The 25,611-nt window shown below is 42.1% G+C and overlaps 1 protein-coding gene across 3 annotated transcripts in view; it reads left to right on the top strand.

The window, feature by feature from the left end:
* EI24 (EI24 autophagy associated transmembrane protein) overlaps window positions 1-24,697 on the top strand; it is a 31,731-nt gene extending 7,034 nt beyond the window's left edge. For all 3 annotated transcript variants that reach the window (XM_073603561.1, XM_073603562.1, XM_073603563.1), the window contains exons 3-11: window positions 5,918-6,063; window positions 9,013-9,073; window positions 13,952-14,018; window positions 15,416-15,540; window positions 15,652-15,771; window positions 17,278-17,389; window positions 17,486-17,597; window positions 22,158-22,232; window positions 23,418-24,697. In XM_073603561.1, the coding sequence (XP_073459662.1) occupies window positions 5,918-6,063; window positions 9,013-9,073; window positions 13,952-14,018; window positions 15,416-15,540; window positions 15,652-15,771; window positions 17,278-17,389; window positions 17,486-17,597; window positions 22,158-22,232; window positions 23,418-23,562 (963 nt within the window). In that variant the 3' untranslated portion in view covers window positions 23,563-24,697. The remainder of the gene's footprint in view (window positions 1-5,917; window positions 6,064-9,012; window positions 9,074-13,951; window positions 14,019-15,415; window positions 15,541-15,651; window positions 15,772-17,277; window positions 17,390-17,485; window positions 17,598-22,157; window positions 22,233-23,417) is intronic.
* Window positions 24,698-25,611: the final 914 nt, after the last annotated feature.

The following is a 25,611-nucleotide window of genomic DNA, read 5'->3' as shown; positions in this document are numbered from 1 at the left end:
GAAGCTGGTCAGAGTTGATGAAAAGATGGATGGAGCCAAATACAGGACAATCTTAGAAGAAAACCTGTTAGAGTCTGCAAAAGACTGGAGACTGGGGCGGAGGTTCACCTTCCAGCAGGACAACGACCCTAAACATACAGCCAGAGCTACAATGGAATGGTTTACATCAAAGCATATTCATGTGTTAGAATGGCCCAGTCACAGTCCAGACCTAAATCCGATTGAGAATCTGTGGCAAGACTTGAAAATTGCTGTTCACAGACGCTCTCCATCCAATCTGACAGAGCTTGAGATATTTACAAAGAAGAATGGGCAAAAATGTCCTCTCTAGATGTGCAAAGCTGGTAGAGACATCCCCAAAAAGACTTGCAGCTGTAATTGCAGTGAAAGGCGGTTCTACAAAGTATTGACTCCGGGGGGACACTATACAAATGCCCCCCCACACTTTTCACATATTTATTTGTAAAAAAATTTGAAAACCCTTTATTTTCCTTCCACTTCACAATTATGTGCCACTTTGTGTTGGTCTATCACATAAAATCCCAATTAAATACATTTCCGTTTTTGGTTGTAACATGACCAAATGTGGAACATTTCAAGGCGCTGTACATGTGACTTTTGATAAGCTCAGCTACCATCCCTGGTAGTTTCATTGGTGTGAAAAGGTCCCCAAGACTGAACCCCTTGCATTGCATATATAATATAATATTTTTAAATCTGGACACCACTGGGTTTAACTAGTTCTCTGCTTTGGACGTGTCTGTTATGTCCAAAGAATGTTCAGGTTAAAACCTGCTCAGTAGCAGCTGTGAGTTTGCTTTAATTTTTATCTGTGGGCTCTCTGATTTAAAATGTTTGTAAAGCGTTTTTTTTTTCTTGTTTGTTCTTTCAGTTTGATAATTTTTGGTATCGCCATTTAACGGGCACACGCAGTTTGTTATGTATTTACTCTACAACACTTTTATTTTGTACAAATAATGGGGAGTAAATTGCAGTTGTGTGCAATGAAGTAGTATTCCCCAAAAATATAGGTTGCGCAAATTGTGGAACATAAAATGTTTTTGTAATGCAGGAGAAGTGTTCCCAAACACAATCCATTGCAGCTTCATTCTATGATTTTCATACTGACGCAGTAGTACCTTGGATTACGAGCATAATTTGTTTGGGAAGAATGCTTGTCATCCAAAGCACTCGTATATCAAAGCGAGTTTCCCCAAAGAAGTCAGTGGAAACTCAGATAATTCGTTCCACAGTGACTTCTATTGTATGTAGTACCGTATGTCGCCAGATGTCAGTGGCGCTAGAGACACTCAGAGCCACTCAGATGCACTCAGAAACACTCGGAGAGGCTCAGGTACGGGGTGTTTCCGAGTGTCACCGGCGCCCCCACTCCTCTGGCCAAATGCGGTACTGCACACCGCAGAGGCTTGAATCCTGCTTGTTTTGGGAGACAACGCTCGCAAACCAAATCAGGATTTTTAATAAATAGCTTGCATTACGAAACGCTCATTAATCGTGTTACTCGCAATCCGAGGTATTACTGTAGTATGTTTTTTTTTTTTTTTTTTTTTTTTTTTTTTTTTTTTTTTTTTTTTACAACTACCAATCCAATTCAGACCTGCTTTGGCAGTTTGAATCTGGTTGTTGCAGAACACAAGGAGAAGCGCACACACCCATCTCACCATGTGAGGAGCTCTGTGAAATGTTGCTGGAGTGCATTACAGAGGGAAAATGGTAAACTGAATGGACTTTCTAACTTCACCGCAGTTGTAGGGGTTGCTGGATTAGCCATTTCACTTGCCATGAAAAATAAACACCACCACTAAAAAAAAATTGAATAATACTTTTTTATATCACCATTGTTTCCTGACCACTTTTTGTGCAGCTTTTACAGGATAATCAGCCCCGAAGGTCTTTTCTGCCTATAGGGTGCCTCAATTGCGTTGCAGGGTCTCCCTGGAGCCACCGTAAAGTGTGCGCTCCTTGCCAGGACTGAATATACACATGACATTTGGTGCCATGCTAGGCTGAAACATTCACAGTAGGGGCAGAGCTCTGGTGTGGTGGTCGCCTGACACATGAACAGTACAGGCCGCTAGCGTTCTTTTGCTGTGTTCAGCCCATGCATGCGCAGTACAAGCCTAAGTCCATCCTACACCCTCTTGCTGTATTTGATGAATGTGTCCGCAGTATTGGCTGCTGCCCGAACTATGCATCCATCAGTAGAACACGGCATCAGAATGTAGAGCAGGCAACGGTCTTTACTGCACATGCGTTAGTCAAACGCAGCGAAAGAGCACTAGTGGTCTATGCTAGAGAGTCTTCACCGCACAGGTATAGATTCAAACCAGGTGTAAACCAAATGATTGTCCCTGAGAGTAAAGAGCCCTAGGTGCTGGCTAATGCTGAATCATGCTGAAGGTATACAAGAAAGTCCGGACAGCCGCACACCGGGAAAAATTTCCAAAAATCTTTATTGTAAAATTAGGATCATACAGTATACAGGACACCGTGGCAAAAAAAAGTACAGGCAATCAGCTAATTACTTGATTGCCTGTACTTTTTTTTGCCACGGTGTCCTGTATACTGTATGATCCTAATTTTACAATAAAGACTTTTGGAAATTTTTCCCGGTGTGCCGCTGTCAGGACTTTCTCGTATGCCTTCAGCATAGTGGTCCATGCTGTATGTGTCTGAAAGCTGTGCACAAGGAGCCATGGGACATGTAGTCCTGTGGATTTCTGGTGTGCTCAGGGTACAATTTCCCAATCGGAAGTTTGGGGAACACTGAATAGAGGCACTCAGGAAAGGTAAAATCGTAAAGTAGGAATTCTTTCTTTTTTATTTTTTTTATGAAATAACAAACAGGTCATACCTGCTCTGTGTAATGGTTTTGCACAGAGCAGCCCCGTTCCTCCTCCTCTTTTGGTTCCCCCACCGCAGCTCCAAGCTCCTTCTCTTTTGGCAAGTGCCCCCATGGAAAGCCACATTCCATTGGGGGCACCTGTGCATGGTCAGTCCCGAGCCGCTCTGTCTGCTTCTATTGACACAGACCGAGAAACTCAGACCCAACCCACCCCCACCCCACCCCCCCCCGGTTCCTTCGTACCGCTGCTATCAATCTGCCCAGGGTGGACGTCACTGGATCGGGCTCAGGTAGGAATGAGGGGGGCTGGGGAGAAATCTGCAGCACAGAAGTTTTTTCATCTTAAGGCTTTAGAACCACTTTAAAGGCACAGTAACAGAAAGTATGTGTTTTTTCTACTATTTGAGTTGTTTTTAAAGTAAACCTATAGGCAAAACGTCTTTTTTTTTTTTTTTTTTTTTTTTCATTTTGGATAGGGCTAGAGCTGCGCGATTCTGGACAAAATGAGAATCACGATTTTTTTGCTTAGAATAAAAAGATCACGATTCTCACGAACTTTGCTAACGATTCTCACGAACTGGGCTGACTTTACTGGTTAGTTTTTTTGTGTTTTTTTTGTTGTTTTTTTTTATTCATTAAAGTAATTTTTTTTTTTAAATTGCATTTGAAAGACTTGCATTTGAAAGATTTGCAAATACAGTGTGACATAAAATTTTGCAACAACCACCATTTTATTCTCTAGGGTCTCTACTAAAAATATATATATAATATTTGGGGGTTCTAAGTAATTTTTCTAGCAAAAAAAAAAAAAAGATTTTAACTTGAAACCAACAAATGTCAGAAAAAGGTTTAGTGTTTAAGTGGTTAAACTTTTTTTTCACTTACACACAAAGTCTATTCCATTGACAAATTGTTACAATGTTTATACTTAAGTTCAACTGATAAAGAATGTTTTGATTCTTGGCAGACTGCCCAGTTTTTCTCTTCCTTTCTTTTGAGGGCTGTTTGGCTTCAGAAGAGCAGAGAGAATTCTTTGCATAGAAAGAATTGTTAAAACACTTTAGTCAAGATCGCGATAACAATTCTTGACGATTAATTGTGCAGCTCTAGATAGGGACGATTATAACCCGTCAGTTGGACACACAACTCACTCTGGATACAGCATGTTGTCTTTTTACATGTAAATCACTTTTTTCCTATAAAAAAATATAAGAACTCTGTCACGCCGCCTTTTAAAAATGCTGCCAAGGCATTAATATCGCTATCCTGGAAAATGAGAAACACACCTTCAGTAAAAAAAAGACTGGCTACTAAAAATCAACACCATTTACCAAATGGAAGAAACAATTGCCATAAAAAAAAGAAAATACGACACAATTCCACAAAACGTGGAGACCCTGGAACATGTTCACACCGTCGGAGACCCTACAGGAATCTGATAGGAAATATAAATATCTAATAAATCCACCTAATAACAACAAGGTGAGGGCTTTGTCCGGATTTTCAGTGTCACCCCCAAGAATAGGAATCAAATAGTAATATTTATACCTTTTCCTGGAGTACCATCCACTCCTTTTCCTAGGTATTAATATAAAAAAAATTCCTGGTCCATAAATAAATTATTCAAACTTTAGCTAAAACAACATCACATGTTATTTTATTTGCCTAACCTGTCATTTCTGTTTTTCTTTTTCTATATTTCTGTATGATATACTGTATTTATTGGCGTATAACACGCACTTTTTCACCTTGAAAATCATGTGCAAATAGTGTGTGCGTGTTATACGCTGATACTGCAATTTGGGCTGCCTAGGAGGGAACAGGGAGAGGGGCGGGACGAGCGCCGTCAGATTACATACAGCGAGAATCTCCTGTTTACCCAACGGCCTCTGTAATAGGAAGTCCCGTCTCCTGGGCCGCCATTGGACCAACGTTCTGTTTATCATAGAAGCCAGTCCAGGAGGCGGGCGAGTAAACAGGAGATTCACACTTGTATGTAATCTGACAGCGCTCGTCCTGCCCCCCTCCCTGTCCCCTCCAAGGCAGCAGTAATCTGAGGTGAGGCTGCAGATGGGCATTGATCAAGCTGCATTGATTGGCAATTGTGAGGCTGTAGATGGGCATTCATCAAGTTGCATTAATTGGCAACTGTGAGGCTGTAGATGGGCATTGATCAGGCTGCAGATGGGCAATGGTGAGGATGCATTGATGGGCACTGACCCTTATTTTGCTTCAAAGTTCTTTATTTCAAATTTGATTTTTTTTTTCTTGAAACTTCCTAAAATGAAGGTGCGTGTTATACGCCTGTGTGTGTGTTCTATGCCGATAAATACAGTATTTGACTACACATGATAAAGAGACTTATAACGCATTATTTGGCCGCGATCATACCTACCATTGTTTATTCATACGGTTTTTTATTATACCTGTGATACAATTTAAAAAATTTTAATATTGTTTGATTTTTTGCCTTCATAAAATAAAACTTTTTATTGTGAAAATAACCCATCAGTTGTGTGTTTTGTTTTTGCTTTTTTTTTTGTGTTTTTTGTTTTGTTTTTTTGTTTTGTTTTGTTTTTGTTTTCTTGCCATCTGTGTCCCATTGGTTAGATTTACTGTCACTTCCTGTCTTGTAGCCAAAACAGGAAGTGAGAGGAAATCCCTGCAAATTAGGGGAATCCCTTGAGACCCCCCCCAGGTTTCCATTGGAAGATTTCCCCTCTCTTCCTGTTCTGATAAGAACACAAAATTTGGGATTTTTTTTTTTTTCTTTTCATAATGATAAACAGGACAAATAGAGCGGGTGAATGACCTTACCGGGGACACAGACAGCGATTAAAAACCTGGCAGGTGTTCTAATCCTTCTCTGCTCTGTCCAAAATTAAAGTGTAAAGAGCACCGTTCTACTATGGGTTTAATACTACTTTTAAATGTTTAATATTCGTTTTTTCTTATATGCCGTCTTTCCCATCTGCTTCATCTTTTAAATGCAAGGGCTGTGCTTAATGGCGATTGACATTAATAATAAAAAGGCGTTTTTATATTGTGCAGGGTATTAAAGATTCCATTTGGGGAATTTGTACGATCTCTAAGCTCGATGCCCGGATCCAGCAGAGAAGAGAAGAGCAGAGAAGGAGACGGGCAAGTAGTGCCCTGGCACAGCGGAGGGCTCAGAGTGAGGAGAGGAAGCCGGAGAAGTGAGTTCTTCTGATCTGCAGTTTGAAGTGCTCTCCAAAATAAACAATTCCTTCCAGGATAACTTCCCAGAATCTCTCTCATTACATACTGTACTTCGCTTCTGTATGTGTGGTTGCCAAAACCTAGGCTGTTTATTGTTATAACTTAAAGCTGAACTCTGGGCCAAACAAAAATCTTTTTTTATTTATTGATTTTTATTTTTTTTTGTTGTAAATTTTCTGTTTTTTATTAATTTTCTATAAAACATAAGTAAACAATAGAAAACAGTTACCAGTACAAAAATTGAAGTAGCCTCGCGGGACCAGCAACTAAATGTTTGTACAAGCAAAGGAAAAATATAAAAAAAAAAAAACAACAACAATTTCCCGTTCTCCATCTCCCCTATTCCAGGGATGCCCATCCGGGTGAGATCCCACCATGCAGGAGTCTTGGTGGTGGGTAGTCAAGTCATCACTGACTTGAAAAAAAAAAATTAAAAATCATTTAAATATATTCCTCCATAGCCGTAAAGAATATAAATTCACTTTTGTGTGGACCTAATGTCTTTGCAAACCTAGATAATACCTAGTAAAAATAGCGATGACCTAAACACTGTGCTGTACATAGCCTGAGTAGAGCTGTGGGAGGGACCCAGCAGGTCCCACCCACTACAGGCTGCCTGCAGAAAACTACAGAAGGGGGCGGAGACAAGACCAGTCACCCTGCACAAGGGGAGAGAGCAGCAGTGAGCGGTCTTTATTAAAGGGAAAGTCTCACACTGGATTACTGCACAGATCTGGAAGAAACACACAAAGCACACCGAGATTAAGCCTAGGTTCACATATGTGCGATCTCAGACATCGCATGTGATTCGCACCTGGTGCTGATCACATGCGATGTCTGTGCAGTGCGAGTTCAGCCATACAGCCGTATGGCTGAACTCGCATTGGATTTGCACAAAAATAGTGCAGGGACTTTTTTTTTTTTTTTTTCCCCCCGCACTAGAATTGGATCGTATGGGTGTTCTCCGATGCGATCCGATTCATGTGCGAGTTCACAGTTCGCACTGCGATCTGTGACCCGATCTGGGGGTGTCATTAACCACTAGGATACCGGGCACTTTCACCCCCTTTCCTGCCCAGGCCAATTTTCAGCTTTCAACGCTTTAACCTTTTGAATGACAATTGCGTGATCGTGCAGCACTGCACCCAAATGAATTTTGATAATTTTTTCCCCACAAATAGAGCTTTCTTTTGGTGGTATTTGATCGCCTCTGCGGCTTTTTTTTTTTTTACGCTATAAACAAAAAAAAAAAAACACTATTCTTTACTTTTTGCTATAAAAAAAAACAAATTTAAAAAAACAAAAATAAAATTTTTTCCTCAGTTTAGGCCGATATGTGTTCTACATATTTTTGATACAAAAATCGCAATAAGCGTATATTGATTGGTTTGCGCAAAAGCTATAGTGCCTACAAAATAGGTTATTGATTTATGACATTTTTTTTAATATAATTTTTTTTTTTTTTTACTAGTAATGGCGGTGATCTGCAATCTTTATCGTGATTGCGGCGGACAGATCGGACACTTTTGACACTATTTTGGGACCATTGACATTTTATACAGCGATCAGTGCTATAAATAGCCACTGATTACTGTATAAATGTCACTGGCAGGGAAGAAGTTAACACTAGGGGGCGATCAAGGGGTTAAATGTGTTACCTAGGGAGTGATTCTTAGGCTGCTTTCACACTGGGGTGGTAGGGGGCGTCAGCGGTAAAACAGCGCTATTTTTAGCGCTGTTTTACCGCGGTATTCGGCCGCTAGCGGTGCGGTTTTAACCCCCCGCTGTTGGCCGAAAAAGGGTTAAAACCACTCGTATAGCGCGGCTATAGTCGCGCTGTCCCATTGATTTCAATGGGCAGGAGCGGTTTAGGAGCGGTGAATACACACCGCTCCTTCACCGCTCCAAAGATGCGGCTTGCAGGAGATTTTTTCTTCTCCTGCCAGCGTACCGCTTCAGTGTGAAAGCCCTCGGGCTTTCACACTAAACAAACAGCAGAGGCTGTTTTGGGTCGGTTTGCAGGCGCTATTTTTAGCGCAATAACGCCTGCAAACCACCCCAGTGTGAAAGGGGTCTAACTGTGGGGAGGAAGGGACTGACTGGGGGAGGAGACCGATCGGTGTTCCTATATACTAGGAACAACACGATCTGTCTCCTCTCCCCTGGCAGGACGTGGATGTGTGTGTTTAAACAAACAGATCCATGTTCCTGCTCTGTCACGAGCGATCGTGGGTGCCCAGCGGACATCGCGGCCGCTGGCGCAAGCGCAACGGCTCCTAGGTGACGCACTTGTGCCCCCTAGAAAGCCGAGGACATTACATGACGCCCGCCCAGGATGGGAGATCCCATCTGCAGACGTCATATTACTATAGGCGGGTAATGAAGTGGTTAACAATGTATTGACACCCGCAGCGGTTTGCAGAGGGCAGTGTGGGCTGCCTGTGGGAGAGATGCGATGCAGGAACCGGCGCTGTAATCACGCTGGTTCCCGCATTGCACATATGTGAACCTAGGCTCAAGGAAGAATACCCATGACCCTTGTATTTAGACAATATTTGCTTAACCCAGAGTTCAGCTTTAAAGCAGACCTACTACAAAAACCTGTTTTTCTTGGGGGTATTTTTGAGTATTGCAGGGAAATAAAAACCCTCAATAGAAAAAAACTGCTTCCGTTTTTTTTATGCATTGCGTTGTTTGTCACAATGTAGACATTGGCAGATACTATACCATTTCTGTACCCTGTGCAGCCCGGCCCACATACTTCATTGTTGACCTCCTTCTGTCTTTTGTGTTTATTGCAGGATACAGTAGATGGGATATAGACTGCAAAAATGTAAAACCTGAATGGAACCTGAACCTGATTTACTGTAATACCACATTAACCAAATTTTCCCTTGCCTCCTCAGTGAACCGCGTATTGTCACCCGAATATTTCAGTGTTGTGCATGGAACGGTGGTGTATTCTGGGTATGGCGTTCCTTTTTCTTTTTAGATTCAAATGTTTTTTTTTTTAGTGTTCTGTAATAGTTCATGTGGAATTTCAGCTTACACCTAACTAGCCTTAAAGTGTTCCTAAACCCACAAGAGTAAAATCGGTGTGTATATGCAGTAAAGCATGCTTGTTATACTCACTAAGGGCTTAATCCTCTGTATTGTGTAAAAAAAAAAAAAAAAAAGTTTGTGTGATCCTGTCTTCTCCGATCCTCCCCATTTTCCACTGTCCCCAATCCATCTCCTGATAGTACAGAGCTCGGGGACACTCTGCACATGCTCAGTTTGGTGTGTATTGCTAGAGAGTGTTTGTTTTTTTTTTTGTTTTTTTTTTGTTTTTTTTTTTTGTTTTTTTTTTTTTTTGTTTTGGTTTTTTTCTTGGGAGAGTGCATGTGATCAGCACTGTCCAGACAGAGGGTCAGGGGTCCTGCAGCCTCATAGGACAGTCAGGGGAGAATGAAAACTCCTCCTACAAGCTTTCACCAGACACTGATAGAAGTCACAAGTCTTCTATATACCGCTGGTGAGAAAAGGTTTTTATTTACTAAAATAATTGCATTTCTGAGTACTGTGGGAGACCATATATAGTGAATGCAGAGTCCTGGGTTTAGTAACACTTTAAAGCAGGGATATGCAATTAGCGGACCTACAGCTGTTGCACAACTACAAGTCCCATCATGCCTCTGCCTCTGGGTGTCACGCTTGTGGCTGTCAGAGTCTTGCTATGCCTCATGGGACTTGTAGTTCTGCAACAGCTGGAGGTCCGCTAATTGCATATCTCTGCTTTTAAAGGGTAAGTTCACCTTTAATAACCTGTCACATGTTGAATCCTGCTGCCGTTCAGTAACTCCCTGCCTGTTGGAGGGGACTAATGCTCGCCATACACTATACGAAAAATCGGCCGAAAAATCGTTCGTATAGACACTTCGTTCATTTTTCGGCAAGTTAATGGGCACAAATCGATAATCGTTTGTGACGTTTTTGTGGAAAAAAAACGAACGGGAAGTTTGGAAAATTTCTGCCGAACGTACGATAAATTGCAAGGTTAATGTGTTTCCCGTCCGAACTGTCTGCACTAGGTATATGTAAAAAAACGAACAAAAAATTATTTATTCATGTCCACTAAACAATTTATCGGTCATTACATGATGGCACGATCGTTTGCGGTCACGGTCGAACGTTCGTTTTTCGAAAATGTGTTCGGCCGATTTTCTGTATAATGTATGGCCAGCATTACAGTCTGCAGGAGATTGCACCCATGATCTGCTTTCCAGGCGCCTAATAAAAATAAATAAATAAATGCACATTTGTTGATGTGCATCTATTTAACCACTTCAGCCCCGGAAGATTTGGCTGCTCAATGACCAGGCCATTTTTTGTGATTCGGCACTGCGTCGCTTTAACTGACAATTGCGCGGTCCTGAGACGTTGCACCCAAACAAAATCGACGTCCTTTTTTTCCCACAAATAGAGCTTTCTTTTGGTGGTATTTGATCACCTCCTGTGGTTTTTTTATTTTTTACACTATAAACAAAATAATAGTGACAATTTTGAAAAAAAACAAAACAAAACAATATTTTGTACTTTTTGCTGTAATAAGTATCCCCATTTTTTGTTTTTTTTTTAAAGAAAAGCTAATTTTTTTTATCACTTTAGGCCGATATGTGTTCTTCTACATATTTTTGGTAAAAAAACGCAATAAGCGTATATTGATTGGTTTGCGCAAAAGTTATAGCGTCTACAAAATAGGAGATAGATTTATAGCATTTTAATTTTTTTTTTTTTACTAGTAATGGCGACGATCTGCGTTTTTTTTTTTTTTTTTAATTTTTTTTTAATTGTGACTGCGACATTATGGTGGACACATCGGACAATTTTGACACATTTTTGGGACCATTGGCATTTATACAGCGATCAGTGCTATAAAAATGCATTGATTACTGTAAAAATGTCACTTGCAGTGAAGGGGTTAACACTAGGGGGCGATCAAGGGGTTAATGTGTTCCCTGGGAGGTGATTCTAACTGGAGGGGGAGGGGACTGACTAGAGGAAGTGACAGATCATGGTTCCTAGCTAATAGGAACACACGATCTGTCATTCCTCTCAGAGCAGAACAGGGATTTGTGCGTTTACACACACACTTCCGTCTTCTGTCTCTGGTGCTCGTGATCGCTTATGGCTGGCGACCGTCGGCCACGAGCATCGGCACCCCCGCTGTGCGTCGTATAGCTATGACGGTTCGCGGGATCGTGCCGACCTGCCGGAGTGTAATGACGACGGCTGGTCGGCAAGCGGTTAAAAAAAAAAAAAAGTGAACTTTAAAACTGTCCCTTCCTCCATCCTAACACTATGCTAACTAACTAACCTGTGTAAGAAAGATGCATAGACTTGCCTATTTTCAGCCTGTTCTGGTCCAGTCACATGATCTCCCCTATGTCAGCCTGTTCTGGTCCAGTCACAGCCAGCTTCAGTTGCAGGGAGAGTAGAGAGTGCTCCAATGATGACTGGTAAAGCTTGGCGCAGTGACGTCAGCCATAGGCTTCAATGGCTTATCCATTGCTGGCACTCACTCCGCTCCCCTGCAGCCATGCTGGCTGACACAGGGGAGCCAGATCACATAACTGGTCCAGAAAATGAAAATAGGCAAGTATAGACCTCTTTCCTATAGAGGTTAGTTAGCATAGGTGTTAGGAGGTGGGAGGGGACAGTTTTTTTTTTTTTTTTTAACATGATATTAAAGGCAGGTTTAAGATAAATAACAAACACTCTTCCCTATGGATGAATGGCGCTATAGAGAGCTCCAACACTTTGCAGCCTACCCCAGGCTATTCGCTCGCCCACCATGGCATCCCCCTTTGAGTGGCTCTGTATGTCCACTTCTGCTACTCCCCCATGCTATATATGTGTTGTGTAAGATGCTGCAGTCGATGGAGAGCGAGGGAAAGACTATCTATAAGGGAGTGGGAGAGGGACATTCAGCATGTCGACACTGTTGGACCATCTCTACCGACTCACACATTCGAGTTCGGTGGACACAAAAATGCAGGAGAACAGTTTTAAGATACTTACCCGGTGGTATAGAGTCCCCTCTAAGCTTGCCAGGATTTACCCGTCTGTGTCCGACACTTGTTGGAGGGAATGTGGCCTCAGGGGTACGTTCCTACACATTTGGTGGGAGTGTCCTAAGATACAGCCCTACTGGCAAGATGTATAAGTTCCCAAATTTAAAGCTGTTCTAGACATTGAGGTTCCAGATTCCCCACTGGAGTTTTTGCTGCATGTCCCTTCCATTCCTCTCAGCCATTACCGCAAGTCCGTACTGCCTCATTTACTCAATGCGGCCAGAAGGTTAATTCCGATATATTGAAAGAGACCACAAATTCCTACACGCGCTGAATGGATCCTCTAGGTGAATAACATAATGGCTGCAGAGGAATGAATGGTGACATGTAAAGATTGGTATGACAAGTTCTATAGTATATGGGCCACTTGGGTACATTACACGGACATGGCCTCTCAGGGGTCCCCATACGTGGCAGTCCCTTCCGTTGATGGGGATGTAGAGGCTCCTGCTTCTGAGTCGCATCAGATTGGCCATTATGCCCACATACCTGAAACAGACCTGAATGTTTCACGGAGTGCAGTTATACTATGTTTTGTTTTATTTTATTTTGCTTCTTAGTCCTACGTAGTTTGCTATCCACGTTATTGGGTCTAAGTCACCAGTAGCATCATGCCGGGGGGGGGGGGTGGGTCATTTGAGGCCACACATTTATGCTTATGTTCATTAGATAAAATATGGGTATGATGCTCAATGTGCCTTATTTTCCCCCTTGTTTTACTATTCATTACATTGCGTAATATGCCTGACACTACCGAGGATTCTTTTTCTATGTTTTTTATTCTTTTACACTGTGTTTTGTTTTATGCCTTTTGTATGTTACCTGAAAAATTTTCAAATAAACATTACATAAAGAAAAAAAAAGAGGATAAATAACAAACATGTTATACTTGTCTGTTCTGTGTAGTGGTTTTGCACAGAGTAACCCTGATCCTCCTTCTTGGGTGCCCCACCGGCGCTCCTGGGCCCCTCACTCCTGCCAAGTGCCCCCAAAGCAAACCGATACAGAGCCGCAGCCCGGCCCCACCCATCCCCTCTCTCTTCTCATTGGCTCACTGGCCGTGATTGACAGCAGCGGGAGCCAATGTCTCAGCCAATGTGGAGGGAGAGCCAAGTCTCTCGTGCAAATTGCTGGAGTGCGATGGGGTGCTGCACACTAAGGCCCCTTTCACACTTATACGACTTGTCCCACGATTTTTGTACTGCAAAAATCGTATGACAAGTCATTCTCCATGATTTTCAATGACTACCATTCATATTGGCACGACTTTAAGTCGTGCCGTCTTCAAAGTAGTCCCTGCACTACTTTGGTCCGACTTCTATGCGAGTTGTACTCCATAGACCTCAATGTTAAACCCTCAAGTAGTATGCAAATCGTACCTGAATAATATAGACACGATTTCAGCACTACTTTGTAAGCACAAGCTGAGAATGGTTAATGCCAAAGTTGTGGCAAAGTCGTACAAAGTGGTACTGCTCCCAAATCGCGGTAAAATAGCGGCTGCGAAATTGCGGTAAAATCGCGCGACTTTGAAGTCGTATAAGTGTGAAAGGGGCCTTAAAGTTTTTTTTTACCTTCATGCATAGAATACATGAAGGTAATAAACCTTGAAACTTTACAGCCACTTTAAGGCTAAATTAGATGTAAGCTGGAGTTCCACTTTAATATGCAGTTTGGTGATTGCACTGTGTGACCTACAATGGCATCAACTGCTCTGCATTTTGTTTTGCAGTTGAGTCTGTTTTTGTTCTACCGAATGTTCATCCCGTTGCTGCAGTCTGTCACTGCGCGCATTATTGGTAAGTTCCATTTGGCACTGTTCTTTGAGATTGGCTTTATCTTCCACTTAACTTTGATCTTTCGGTAAACACAGGCCACCATGACATGAAACAGAGAGCTGCCTCTGTGTAAGTCTTCTCTACAGAGGTTCAGAAGCTAAGCAGATAGACTTTGTTAGGCTGCATGAAACACGAGTTCAGAACAGTAAATTACAGCTTGACTGCCATTCTAAGTACAATCTGGAGTCTCTCATATGAAAGTCTAGGCTTAGCTAAAAATAACAAAATCGGCACAAGGGACAATGACCGTCAATGTGATGTGTTGCTGGTTACTGTTTTTGTTGAAATCCTCCTCCTCTGACCACCAAACTGGTGATTGCACGGTCATGCAACACTATCCAAATTAAATTTTATATTTTTTTTTTCACGTAAATACAGCTTTCTTTTGGAGGTATTTGATCACTTTTTTTTTTTTTTTTTTTTGTGTTATATACCGGTAAATGAAAAAATTCGAAAAAAACAAATTTTTTTTATCTTCTGCTATAAAACATATTCAATAATAATAAAAAAAAAAAATCAAATTTCTTCATGAATTTTGGTTAAAATGTATTCTGTTTTACATATATACCTTTTTGATTAAAAAAAAAAAATCTCAATAAGTGTATATTGATTGATTGGTTTGTGTGAAGTGTCTATAAACTATGGTGTGTGTGTGTACAGTTGTGCTCATAAGTTTACATACCCTGGCAGAATTTATGACGACTTGGCCATTTTTCAGAGAATATGAATGATAACACAAAAACATTTCTTTCACTCGTGTTTAGTGTTTGGCTGAAGCCATTTATTATCAATCAACTGTGTTTACTCTTTTTAAATCATAATGGCAACAGAAACTACCCAAATGACCCTGATCAAAAGTTTACATACCCCAGTTCTTAATACCGTGTTTTGCCCCCTTTATTAAAAGCTTGAAGTCTTTTTGATCATAGATTTTTATCCACCCTGGCGCTGAAGTAGCGGGATTTCAAAGCTGCACTGGTGTGAACCAGGGCTGACAGAACTGTGACTGAATGACGCAGCTGTGTGGGTGGAGCCCCGCATGGCCATGCTGTTTCTAAATTTGTGAAGATCCCCCTCCCGCTTACTGTCACATCGAAGGGGGGAGAGGAGGCAGGAGCTGGAACATGTTGCGTGTTCTACCCTAAATAATGGGTGTAACATGTTCCAAAGGATAACTTATCCTTTATTGGAAAAGAATAGGGGCCACATTGGAGGAAATCTGTGTCTGTAGTCAGGACTTGTAGGATCTTTGGCTACTCTTTTATGTTAACGCTTGGGTCATGTATTTGCCATCTACTACTATAGTATATTCCTTTGCAGCTGATCTCTGTGCTCCTGACTGTATTGTGTCTTTGCAGGCGATCCATCCTTACATGGCGATGTCTGGTCGTGGTTGGAATTCATCCTCACGTCGGTGTTTAGTGCCCTCTGGGTTCTGCCACTCTTTGTCCTAAGTAAAGTGGTCAATGCTATTTGGTTTCAGGTGAGCATTCTAATCTGTGTGCAATATTTATTTCTAAAACCTTAGAAAAGACCTCTAATCACAGGCGAGGCTCATTTTGAAAATTCACGCTCTTGTTTTTTTGACTTTCAGGACATAGCAGATTTGGCATTTGAGATGTCCGGCAGAAAAGCACAGCCTTTCCCCAGCGTCAGTAAAATTATTGCCGACATGTTGTTTAATCTCCTGCTTCAGGCTCTCTTCCTCATCCAGGTATTGTTGTTTTTTGGTATTTGTTTCTTCCAAGTGATCTTGTAGCTTTGGCTTTCTGACATAAATCCAGTGTAGGGACTTTCTGTGTTTTGTGATTTGCACATAACTGTTTATGTGCTTACAGCCAATCACAAGCATTCCCTCGCCAAGATGTGGTTGAAGTTGTAAATGAAAACCTACATTTCAATCTATGCCATAGGAAATAACACAGATCTGAAAATGGGTATTGATTGTTGAAGGATAAGTTCACCTTCGGGACCATGTTACTTGTTGCACCCGTTTTTAGGGTGCAACAAGTAACATGTTCCCACTCCTGCAGCCACTCGGTGATCCGCCACCTCCCTGTGACAGCAGCATGGGGAGAAGTCGTGTCCCCAGCCCCCCGGACCAGCTTTTTTTTTTTTTTTTCAAAAGAGTGCAGCCATGCTGGCTCCACCCACATGGCCACGTCATTGAATGAATGAACTACAAGTACTGACATCCTTTGCAGCTGTTGGGTTGTAGTTCTCAGTGGCAGCCATTGGTAATTTTTTTTGGGGGGGAGACATACACCTCTCCCCCAACCAACCCCTGTCCAACAAGTAAGTCCCACAAGTCCCACTCCTGCAGCCGCTCGGTGATCCGCCGCCTCCCTGTGGCAGCAACATGGGGAGAAGGGCCCCCCCCCCAGCTTTATCTTTTTGAAAAGAGTGCAGCCATGCTGGGCTCCACCCACATGGCCACGTCATTGAATAAATGAATGAATTACAAGTACTGATATCCTTTGCAGCTGTTGGGTTGTAGTTCTCAGTGGCAGCCATTGGTAATCTTTTTTTGGGGGAGGCAAACACCTCTCCCCCAACCGACCCCTGTCCAACCAGCCCCCGGACCCCAAAAAAATTAAAATAGTAAATGCACATTTTTATTTATTTTTTACCTGCAAAAAAATGTGCATTTATTTATTTTTTAAAAGGTGAACTTTTTCTTACCTGCTCTGTGCAGTGTTTTTTCACAGAGCAGATCCAATCCTCTTCTTCTAGCGCACCATTGTATTATTATTAATAATAATCATAATAATAATAATATTATTATTATTATTGTTATGATAAAAAAACCTACCTTCAGAACCATTTTAAGGCAGCAATCTTGCCCTCGGCTGGATTTCCCTCAAACTTGCATTTTTTTTTTTTTTGATCTTTCTACATCTACACAGTCCAAACATTTATTTGACTATCTGCTGATAGTGTAACACAGATGAACATCAGAGTTCAGAATACCTAAGGGCTCGTTCACATGTGAGGTGGGGCAGTAAAACCCCATGGTTGAGCCAAGCTTTTACCAACCCCCCCATCTGCTAATCCCTTTTAGTTGCAGATGCTTATGTGAACGAACCCTAACATTCAGAAAAGCTGCAACAGTGTGCATAAATTGTTCAGGTTACACTTTTGTCTACCTTTTGCAGATGTTTGGCATCTGCTGTGGCATCCTGTATCATGTCTTATGGTTTCCTGTCTTTGCCCCTCATAGGGAATGTTTGTCAGCCTGTTCCCGATCGATGTGATTGGACAGATTATTAGTCTTCTGCACATGTCTCTGCTCTACTCCTTATACTGTTTTGAGTATCGTTGGTTCAACAAAGGTAATTTTCCACTATTGGTATGGTGAGGGGGAAAAAAAGGCAAGATGTGGTTCACGTTCACTCACATGTGATTACCCATTGCTCTCCCTCCTGTAGGAATCGAGATGCACCAACGGTTATCCAACATCGAACGCAACTGGCCCTATTACTTTGGATTCGGTTTACCCTTGGCCTCCTTGACAGCCATGCAGTCATCTTATATCATCAGGTGAAGGTTTATGCTTTATACTAACCGTTAACCTAAACTAACCGTACCCTTAATTTTGCATCTAGCACCCCCATCCCTGCTAATCCAGTTGTCATTCATAATACAGACTTTAGATGCATGAATCACTCTTTTACTGCCCTGCCTGCTGTTGGGCTGTTTATTACATTCCACCTGCGGCTGCCTGTGAAATGGATGTACATACATGCATGGCCATAGATAATGGCCTATAGCTTGGTGACTACACATTTTTGATATTGTTCTGAATTATTATGCACTGCTTCTTTATCCTAATTACAGGCCTCTATGGCTGCAGAGCAGAAAATTTGCTGCTTGGCAATAGCAGCTGTGAGCTTGTTTTTAAAATTTAACACAAGGCTCTGAGCCTTTCTAGAGATGTAATCCGGGTGGCTGTAAAGCAGCCTGATCAATTATGCATGCTTTAGGAGTGCGCCTATAGCCCACTATAGTGATAGCAATGGCCACCTTTTAGGTGATCCCTGAAAACTCATCTCTTTAGGGAAGCTTATCCCACCTCCACCTAACAACTGGACTTTAAATTCTTCCATCAGCTCATTCTTCGCAGTTATTATCTTTTGTACCACTTGCCCCAGTTCTTATGAGCTGAACCCTCCTAACCCTCTTGTATTATATTGTATTGTGACTGTACCATCTCCCTTTATATTGAAAAGCGTTGCGCAAAAGGTTGGCTCTAAATAAATCCTGTATAATGAAGTTCTGTAAAGAAAAAAGTTAAAGGGAGAAAAAAAATTAATAAAAGGGTAAAAAAAAAAAAAAAAGGAAATAACTGAAAAAATTCCCACCCATGCACATACCTTAAAAAAATAGGACGTGTTTGTGTATATCGGGGGTGCTCAACCGCTGACACATGTGGCCCACAATGCCCTCTGATGTGGCCTGCCACCTCCTGCTCTAGGATGGCAGGTCGGCAAGCCTAGAATGCGGGTTCACAACCCGCCATCCCTTAGCGTCAGCATGAAGAACGGAGCCGGCGCTAAAGGAAGCAGAGCTGAATGCTTCCTGTATAGAGCAGGCTCCTGCCACAGGCAGAGTGATACCAAATGTACTCCGCCTGTGACGAGAGCGATAGAGGAAGCATCAGCTCTGTTCTCCACTGCAGCCGCATGCTTCCTCCGGCGCCGGCTCCTGTCACACTTATGCTCAGGGATGGTGGGTTGGGAACCAGCCCAGCAGGACCCACCAGCAGTACCAGTTCTGGAGGACCCCCAGCAACAGTCACCAGCCATACCCGCCTGGGGGACAGCCAGCAGCCCGCCATACCTGCAGGAATCCTGAGGAAGAAGTGAAGATTGAGGTCAGTTGAGGTGCAGGTACCGCAGTGCATCAGTGTGAAAGCGGCCCTATGCCCCTTTCACACGAATGGTCCGATCGGGTCCGCCTGTCTTGTTTTGCAGGTGGACGGAATTGGACCCTCCATTCACCTCTGTAGAGTGGCAGATGTAAACAGACTTGTGTCTGTTTACACCCACCTATCTCCAGTCTGATCCGCTTAAAAAAACAGAAGGGGATCTGTTCCCTTCTGTCTGATCGGAGAGCCCATAGAGTAGAGCAGGCTGTGTCCGTGTCTGCTGTGCATATGCAGAGTGGACAATGGACCTGTCATCCGCCTGCTCCACTCATTGTGACCGGTTACCAAGTCGCTAAAGTGGCCCTCGCTTTTCAAAAGGGTGGGCACCCTTGGTGTACATAAACGATGATTGCATAAAGCGTACTCGGTATCACTCTGCATACCAAGCTCTGCTAGGACCATTATTTACAATGAACTCTAAATTGATAAACCACTGTTTCGCAGGTACAAGTTTGACACAGTAGTAAACTCCTTTATTAGGAAAACCCTGGGTGGTTTAAGCCATAATGTGCTAGTATGCACCGCCGCATTCTAGCACATTTTTACAAATTTCCCTTACAGGATAAATTGACCTTTTTGTAACATGTTACAAATCCACCGGTCTTCCTTCCGGGTTCACGCTCTCCGGTCATTCGAATGGCCGGGCTGAGATGACGTCACTCCTGCGCATGCACACGGAAGTCACGCTCACAGCACACACTCAGTGGGAGTCACGGTGTGCATGCGCTGGTGATGTCACCGGTATCTAAAGCGTGAATATTTCCTAAGCACTGCAAGTTTAGCAGACAATCACTTATTATAGGCTTACCTGTGGGTACAAGTCAAAAAGCAGAGTTTACTACTTCTTTAAGGCTTGACATATTTGGTATTTATTTGCCAACACCATTTCACCTATATTTTTACCATAAAAATGGGGATTTCATTGTGTGTGTGTTTACACTAAAATTCATTTCAGTGTATTTTACTGAAAATATAGGTTGCATGAATATTGGGCGATATACAGATTTTCAACTGAAAGAAACAATGAATGGCGCCCTGTGAAATCATTGAACAAGCATAATTAAACTGCCCCTTTAACCACTTCAGCCCCGGAAGGATTTACCCCCTTCCTGACCAGAGCACTTTTTGCGATTTGACACTGCGTCGCTTTAACTGACAATTGTGCGGTCATGCAATGTCACACCAAAACAAAATTGATGTCTTTTTTTTCTCACAAATAGAGCTTTCTTTTGGCGGTATTTGATCACCTCTGCGGTTTTTATTTTTTGAACTATAAACAAAAAAGAGTGACAATTTTGAAAAAAAGCAATATGTTTTACTTTTTTGCTATAATAAATATCCACAAAAAAATATAAAAAAAAAAAAACTTTTTCGTCAGTTTAGGCCGATATGTATTCTTCTACATATTTTTGGTAAAAAAAAAAAATCGCAATAAGGATATATTGCTTTGCGCAAAAGTTATAGCGTCTACAAAATAGGGTATAGATTTATGGCATTTTTATTATTTTTTTTTTTTATTATTAGTAATGGCGTCGATCTGCGATTTCTATCATGACTGCAACATTGCGACGGACACATTGGACATTTTTGACACTATTTTGGGACCATTGTCATTTTTAAAGCGATCGGCGCTATAAAAATGCACTGATTACTGTAAAAATGACACTGGCAGGGAAGGGGTTAAACACTAGGGGGCGATCAAGGGGTTAAGTGTGTCCTAGGGAGTGATTCTAACTGTAGTGGGGAAGGGTTCACTACAACATGACAGATCATTGCTCCCGATGACAGGGAGCAGTAGATCCCAGTCATGTTGCTAGGCAGAACAGGGAAATGCCTTGTTTACATAGGCATCTCCCTGTTCTGCCGCTCCGTGACATGATCGCGGGACACCGGCGGACATCGAGTCCGCGGGACCCGCGGTCTCGCGGTATGCGGTGGGCGCACGCGTGTCCACTAGCCCCACATATTAATTCGGACGTACAGGTACACCCATTTGCCCACCGTTGCCATTGTGCCGACGTATATCGGCGTGTGGCGGTCGGCAAGTGGTTAAAAGTGAACAAGTCACCAAAATCTGCAGAAAAAATATATTAAAGGATGAAGCGCTAGTAATGTCCAGTGAACCATAAAAATATTTAAAATATAGCAAGCCTAAAAGTCCATATGTGATGAATCCCAATACCAAAATGTAATGCTCAAAAATAGATTTCTAGTTCTTCACCACGAGTGCTCAATAGATGGGTGGCCACTCACCAGAAAATGATGGCCCCATTTTACAGGAAGGTCAAACAGCGCTTCTGGAATATCAATTGATTCCACTGACAGCACAGTTCCACTCCACTGGCCCCTCAAGATGAAACTAGGATGGGGAAAAATGACTCCTCAAGAGACATAGAGGAAGGTCTTATAGTGTAGTAATTTTAATAAGTAAAAAAGTTTGACAACAAATGACGATTACACTCACACGTTGGAGTGCCGATCCGGGCACCAGGTGTAATCGGCATGTGCAAGTCGGCTAGTCCTTGAAGGATGGCGTGTAGTCTGCGTCTCTCCTAAGGGCAAAGCCTAAATGGGATGTGGGATCAGGACCTGATCTCTTGTGGAGTTTCATCTCGAGGGGCCAAAGGAGTGGAACTGTGCTGTCAGTGGAATAAATTGATATTCCAGAAGCGCTGTTTGACCTTCCTGTAAAAAGGGGTCATCATTTTCTGGTGAGTGGCCACCCATCTATTGTGCACTCCTGTTGAAGAACTAGTTTTTTTGTTTTTTATTTGAGCATCACATTTTGGTGTTGGGATTCATCACATTTGGACTCTTGCTATATTTTGAATATTTGTATTTTTCTGATTTACTGGACATCACTAGTGCCTCATCCTTTAAAACAGATTTTTAACTGCCACCTTTTTGAAAGCAGTATGTGTTAATTCCTTTCTTCTCTGTCTGTGCATGGAATTCAGTTTTTAGATCATTGTAACTAGTTGGACTTGATAATTAGAGCTGAACCTGCTGATCAAGAAGGGTAGTCATTAGCTGGACCAGCATAGTGATCAAGCATGACAACATGATGATGATTAGTGAGTTGCATGGATTTTCCGAGGGAAGCCAGCTGTACTGCCTTGCTTTTAGGGTTTTGTTTTTTGCCTAATGATTAAAATTATTTTGTTCTCTTGCAGCGGCTGCCTGTTCTCCATCCTCTTCCCTCTCTTCATTATCAGTGCTAACGAAGCAAAAACGCCTATCAAAGCTTAGTAAGTATTTATGAGCCTAAGTGCTCTTCATTTTTCCACTACACAGAAGGGAAAACGCCAGAAGTTTTTCTCCAGACCTTTCCAGAGGTTTTCTCCAGAGTTTGTATGCCTTTCTGAGACTGCATTTTTAAAAAAAATTTATTTAGTGGAGACTGACAATTTTAAACCCCACTGTGTATATACCCCAGACTGTATATACTTACCTATTTTCAGGACGCTGCGCTTCCTTCACATGATCCAGCCTCCTTGGGTCGGCCAGCGGGGTCTGCAGGGGAGAAGATGGGGTGCCGACAACAGATGAGCTATAGGAGCCTATGGGTGGAAACCACAGTGCCTACGCCAAGGCTGCTCTACATACTGCAGTCCTACCTCCCTATATTTTTGAGTCTCCAAGTTGAAGTAAATATAGCAGAAGATAAGTTAAGGGCAGGTTTGCCTGGAGGGAGTCCACTTCTCCTTGAAAGCACAGGGACACATTGGACACCCAGCAAGAGCAAACCGTTGCGGAGCCTCTCAGCCCGTCATTGATTTGCACAGGCTGATTGGCCACATCTGAGCGTAAATACCTGGCCATACCCAGCGCAGAAATACACTGCTCTGGGTGGTGAACGGCCATGTGAATGAGCCCTATAGATGCTTTTATTATACAGTAAATTTTTTGGCATGCTATATATTTTTATTTATTTTATTTTTATTAATTTCAGGAACTTGTATAGCGCCGTCAATTTACGCAGCGCTTTACATATGCATTGTACATTCACATCAGTACCTACCCTTAGGGACCTTAGAGTGTAAGCTCCTTATCTCACATTCATACATGCACATACTAGGGACAATTTAGACAGGATTCAATTAACCTACCAGCATGTCTTTTGGAGTGTGGGAGGAAACTGGGAGTACCCGGAGGAAACCCACGCAGGCACAGGAGAACATGCAAACTCCAGTCAGGTAGTGATATTTAAATCTGTATGGTGAATGTGAGGAGTATGTACTACCTGTAGTTTTTTTTTTTTTTTTTTTTTTTCTCTTATCATAAGTTGTAAAATTAGGACAACGGGTAGGAGTGATAGAGCAGGAATAAGGAAACATGTATACATAGATAACCAATGCAGCATTACAGAATCATTCTTCTTGAAATGCTACGAGTATACAGTCTAATTTATCTTAATTTTACTCTGTTCACAGTCACTTCCAGCTCCGCCTCTTCTCGCTGGTGGTCTTCCTCAGTAACCGGCTTTTTCACAAGACCGTCTACCTGCAGTCCACACTCAGCACCTCCACCAGCCCACACCCATCACCTGCCAAACACAAGGCCTCATTAGGGCATTAATTCAAGTTGAGGGGAAAAAAAAAAAAAGGAGTCCGTCCCCTGCTGCCATGTTTTTAACTCTGACTGACGGGTGTTGTGCCACGTTGGTTAATCTTGTGTTTTTTTTTTTTTTTCGTTTTTTTGTTGTTTTTTCTTCCTTGTTGCTGAGCCCTTTAGTCCTGGAGCCGTTGTATTTTTCAAAAACTCATGTGTGTGTGTGTCGTACTTGTGCATCAAACGCTGGCATTGGCCCCCGGATTGCCCACTTTTTACACTTTGTAGTTTGAAAACCTTCCCCAACGTTGGCAAACAAAACCTTTGTGCATTTTTTTTAAAAAACGCACAGCGCCATTTATGGATGTCGGCGCATAGTTATGTTTTCCTGTTTGATGATAGCACATAAAAATATTTGTAAGGCTGAAGGAATCGTCCAGCTACAGGCAAAGATTTATTGGGATTCCCTGTTAATGAGTTTCACATCTGTGCAAAATTTTGTCTGTGCCAGGTTTGGAAGTCTTTCGTAGCGGGCGTAAAATACAGTTTATTTCAAAGGTTTCCAGAAGTTACTGAGCACTGCGGCTTCAGCACTCAGGGAAGGAGGGGTTAATTACCTACTTACAATATTTTTTTTTTAATACCTTCATGTTAATTATTTGTGTGTAATTGAGCTATGGACAAAACAGATCTTTGTCTGACTGACCATTTTTGTGATTTTAAAAAGCAGCAAATGAACAATTTCTATGTGACTGGTGTCTTCTGCGTGTGATATTTGGAGGTATTCTAATAGATGGCGTCTTTTCAACATGTTTTGCAGTATTTCCTAATTGGTAGTTTCAACTCTTTCTTGGTTCACAGCGCTCTATAACCTGCCTGGATTTTATTAATGGAGAGTTATATGAAAGAATTTATCAAGTTCAGAGGTACAGGGAGGAGTGGTTGTCTGTAATAATGATAGGGTGGAGTCTGTAATGCCTGGTGCAACACAAAAGGCATGAAGAAATAAATAAAAACACCCTGGGGATAAGAAAGGGGTCCCATTTGTTTTCTGTAGAATGTACTGGAGGCAGGCCTGGGTTGTGGGAGGTACTTGTAAAGCTGAACTCCATGCAAAACGGATATTGTCCAAATACAAGAGCCATGTGTCTTCTTACTTCAATTGTCTCCTTTGTGTATTTCTTTCAGGTCGGTGCTGTAATTCAGTGTAGGCACTTCCTATAATAAAGACCAGTCACTGCTGCTCCCTTTCCTTGTGCAGGTTGACTGGTCTGGTCTCTGCCCCCTGAAGTAATTGGTGCAAATAAATATTATTCAGGGGTGAATATTCCCTATATCTATTGCACCTATGTATTAATTTGTCTATTCCCCTAGTTAGCTAGTATATTATAACTCTGATCACATGTTACTGTTGATATCACAATAATACAAGGTTAGCGATGAAACCAAGTACACGGCTTAATAAAACAAAGTCTTATTTATTTCCCAAGAAAATAGGAAAACGCTAACATAAAATACTAAGGGAAGATATTACAAACATATACCAACAGAACGCCTAATATAAGAATAGCAAAGATACTTATCACAATGAGGCCTTGTGTCATCAAGCTGGGCCCAGATGGCAAAGAAATGCCAATGTGGCTCAGGCAGCCACCAGGCTTGAGCCAAGAGCGAAAAGGGTAGAGACAGACCCATGTGGCTCAGAGGGCCACCAGCGAAAAGGGATGAATTCCTTCCTGTGTGCCCTCTTTTATACTTCAATCATACACCACCCAGACCCATCCCTATTGCCATCCCATCTAGACTTTTGACGTATCACAGTACTTATGGGGATTATATTACTGTCAGTCCTACTGTATTGGCCTCTAGGGGCAGCATTGTCCATGTCTATGTACCCTGGTCAATCTTCAATGCCTTTGATCTTCTGTAGCAGGACATTCATCAATCATCTTGTCAGTTATGGTCCCTTTCAAGTTTGCAATATAGCAACAGACGGTCCGGAGCCTTGATGGAGGCGTGATCTCTACAAAGCTTTGATGTGCAATTTGTTACATTTCAAACCTGGTATCAACCAGG

The sequence above is a fragment of the Aquarana catesbeiana genome, linkage group LG10 (genome assembly GCF_042186555.1).
Source record: "Aquarana catesbeiana isolate 2022-GZ linkage group LG10, ASM4218655v1, whole genome shotgun sequence".
NCBI lineage: Eukaryota > Metazoa > Chordata > Amphibia > Anura > Ranidae > Aquarana > Aquarana catesbeiana.
The sequence above is the reverse complement of the archived record's forward strand: the minus strand, read 5'-3'. Positions and strand labels throughout refer to the sequence as shown.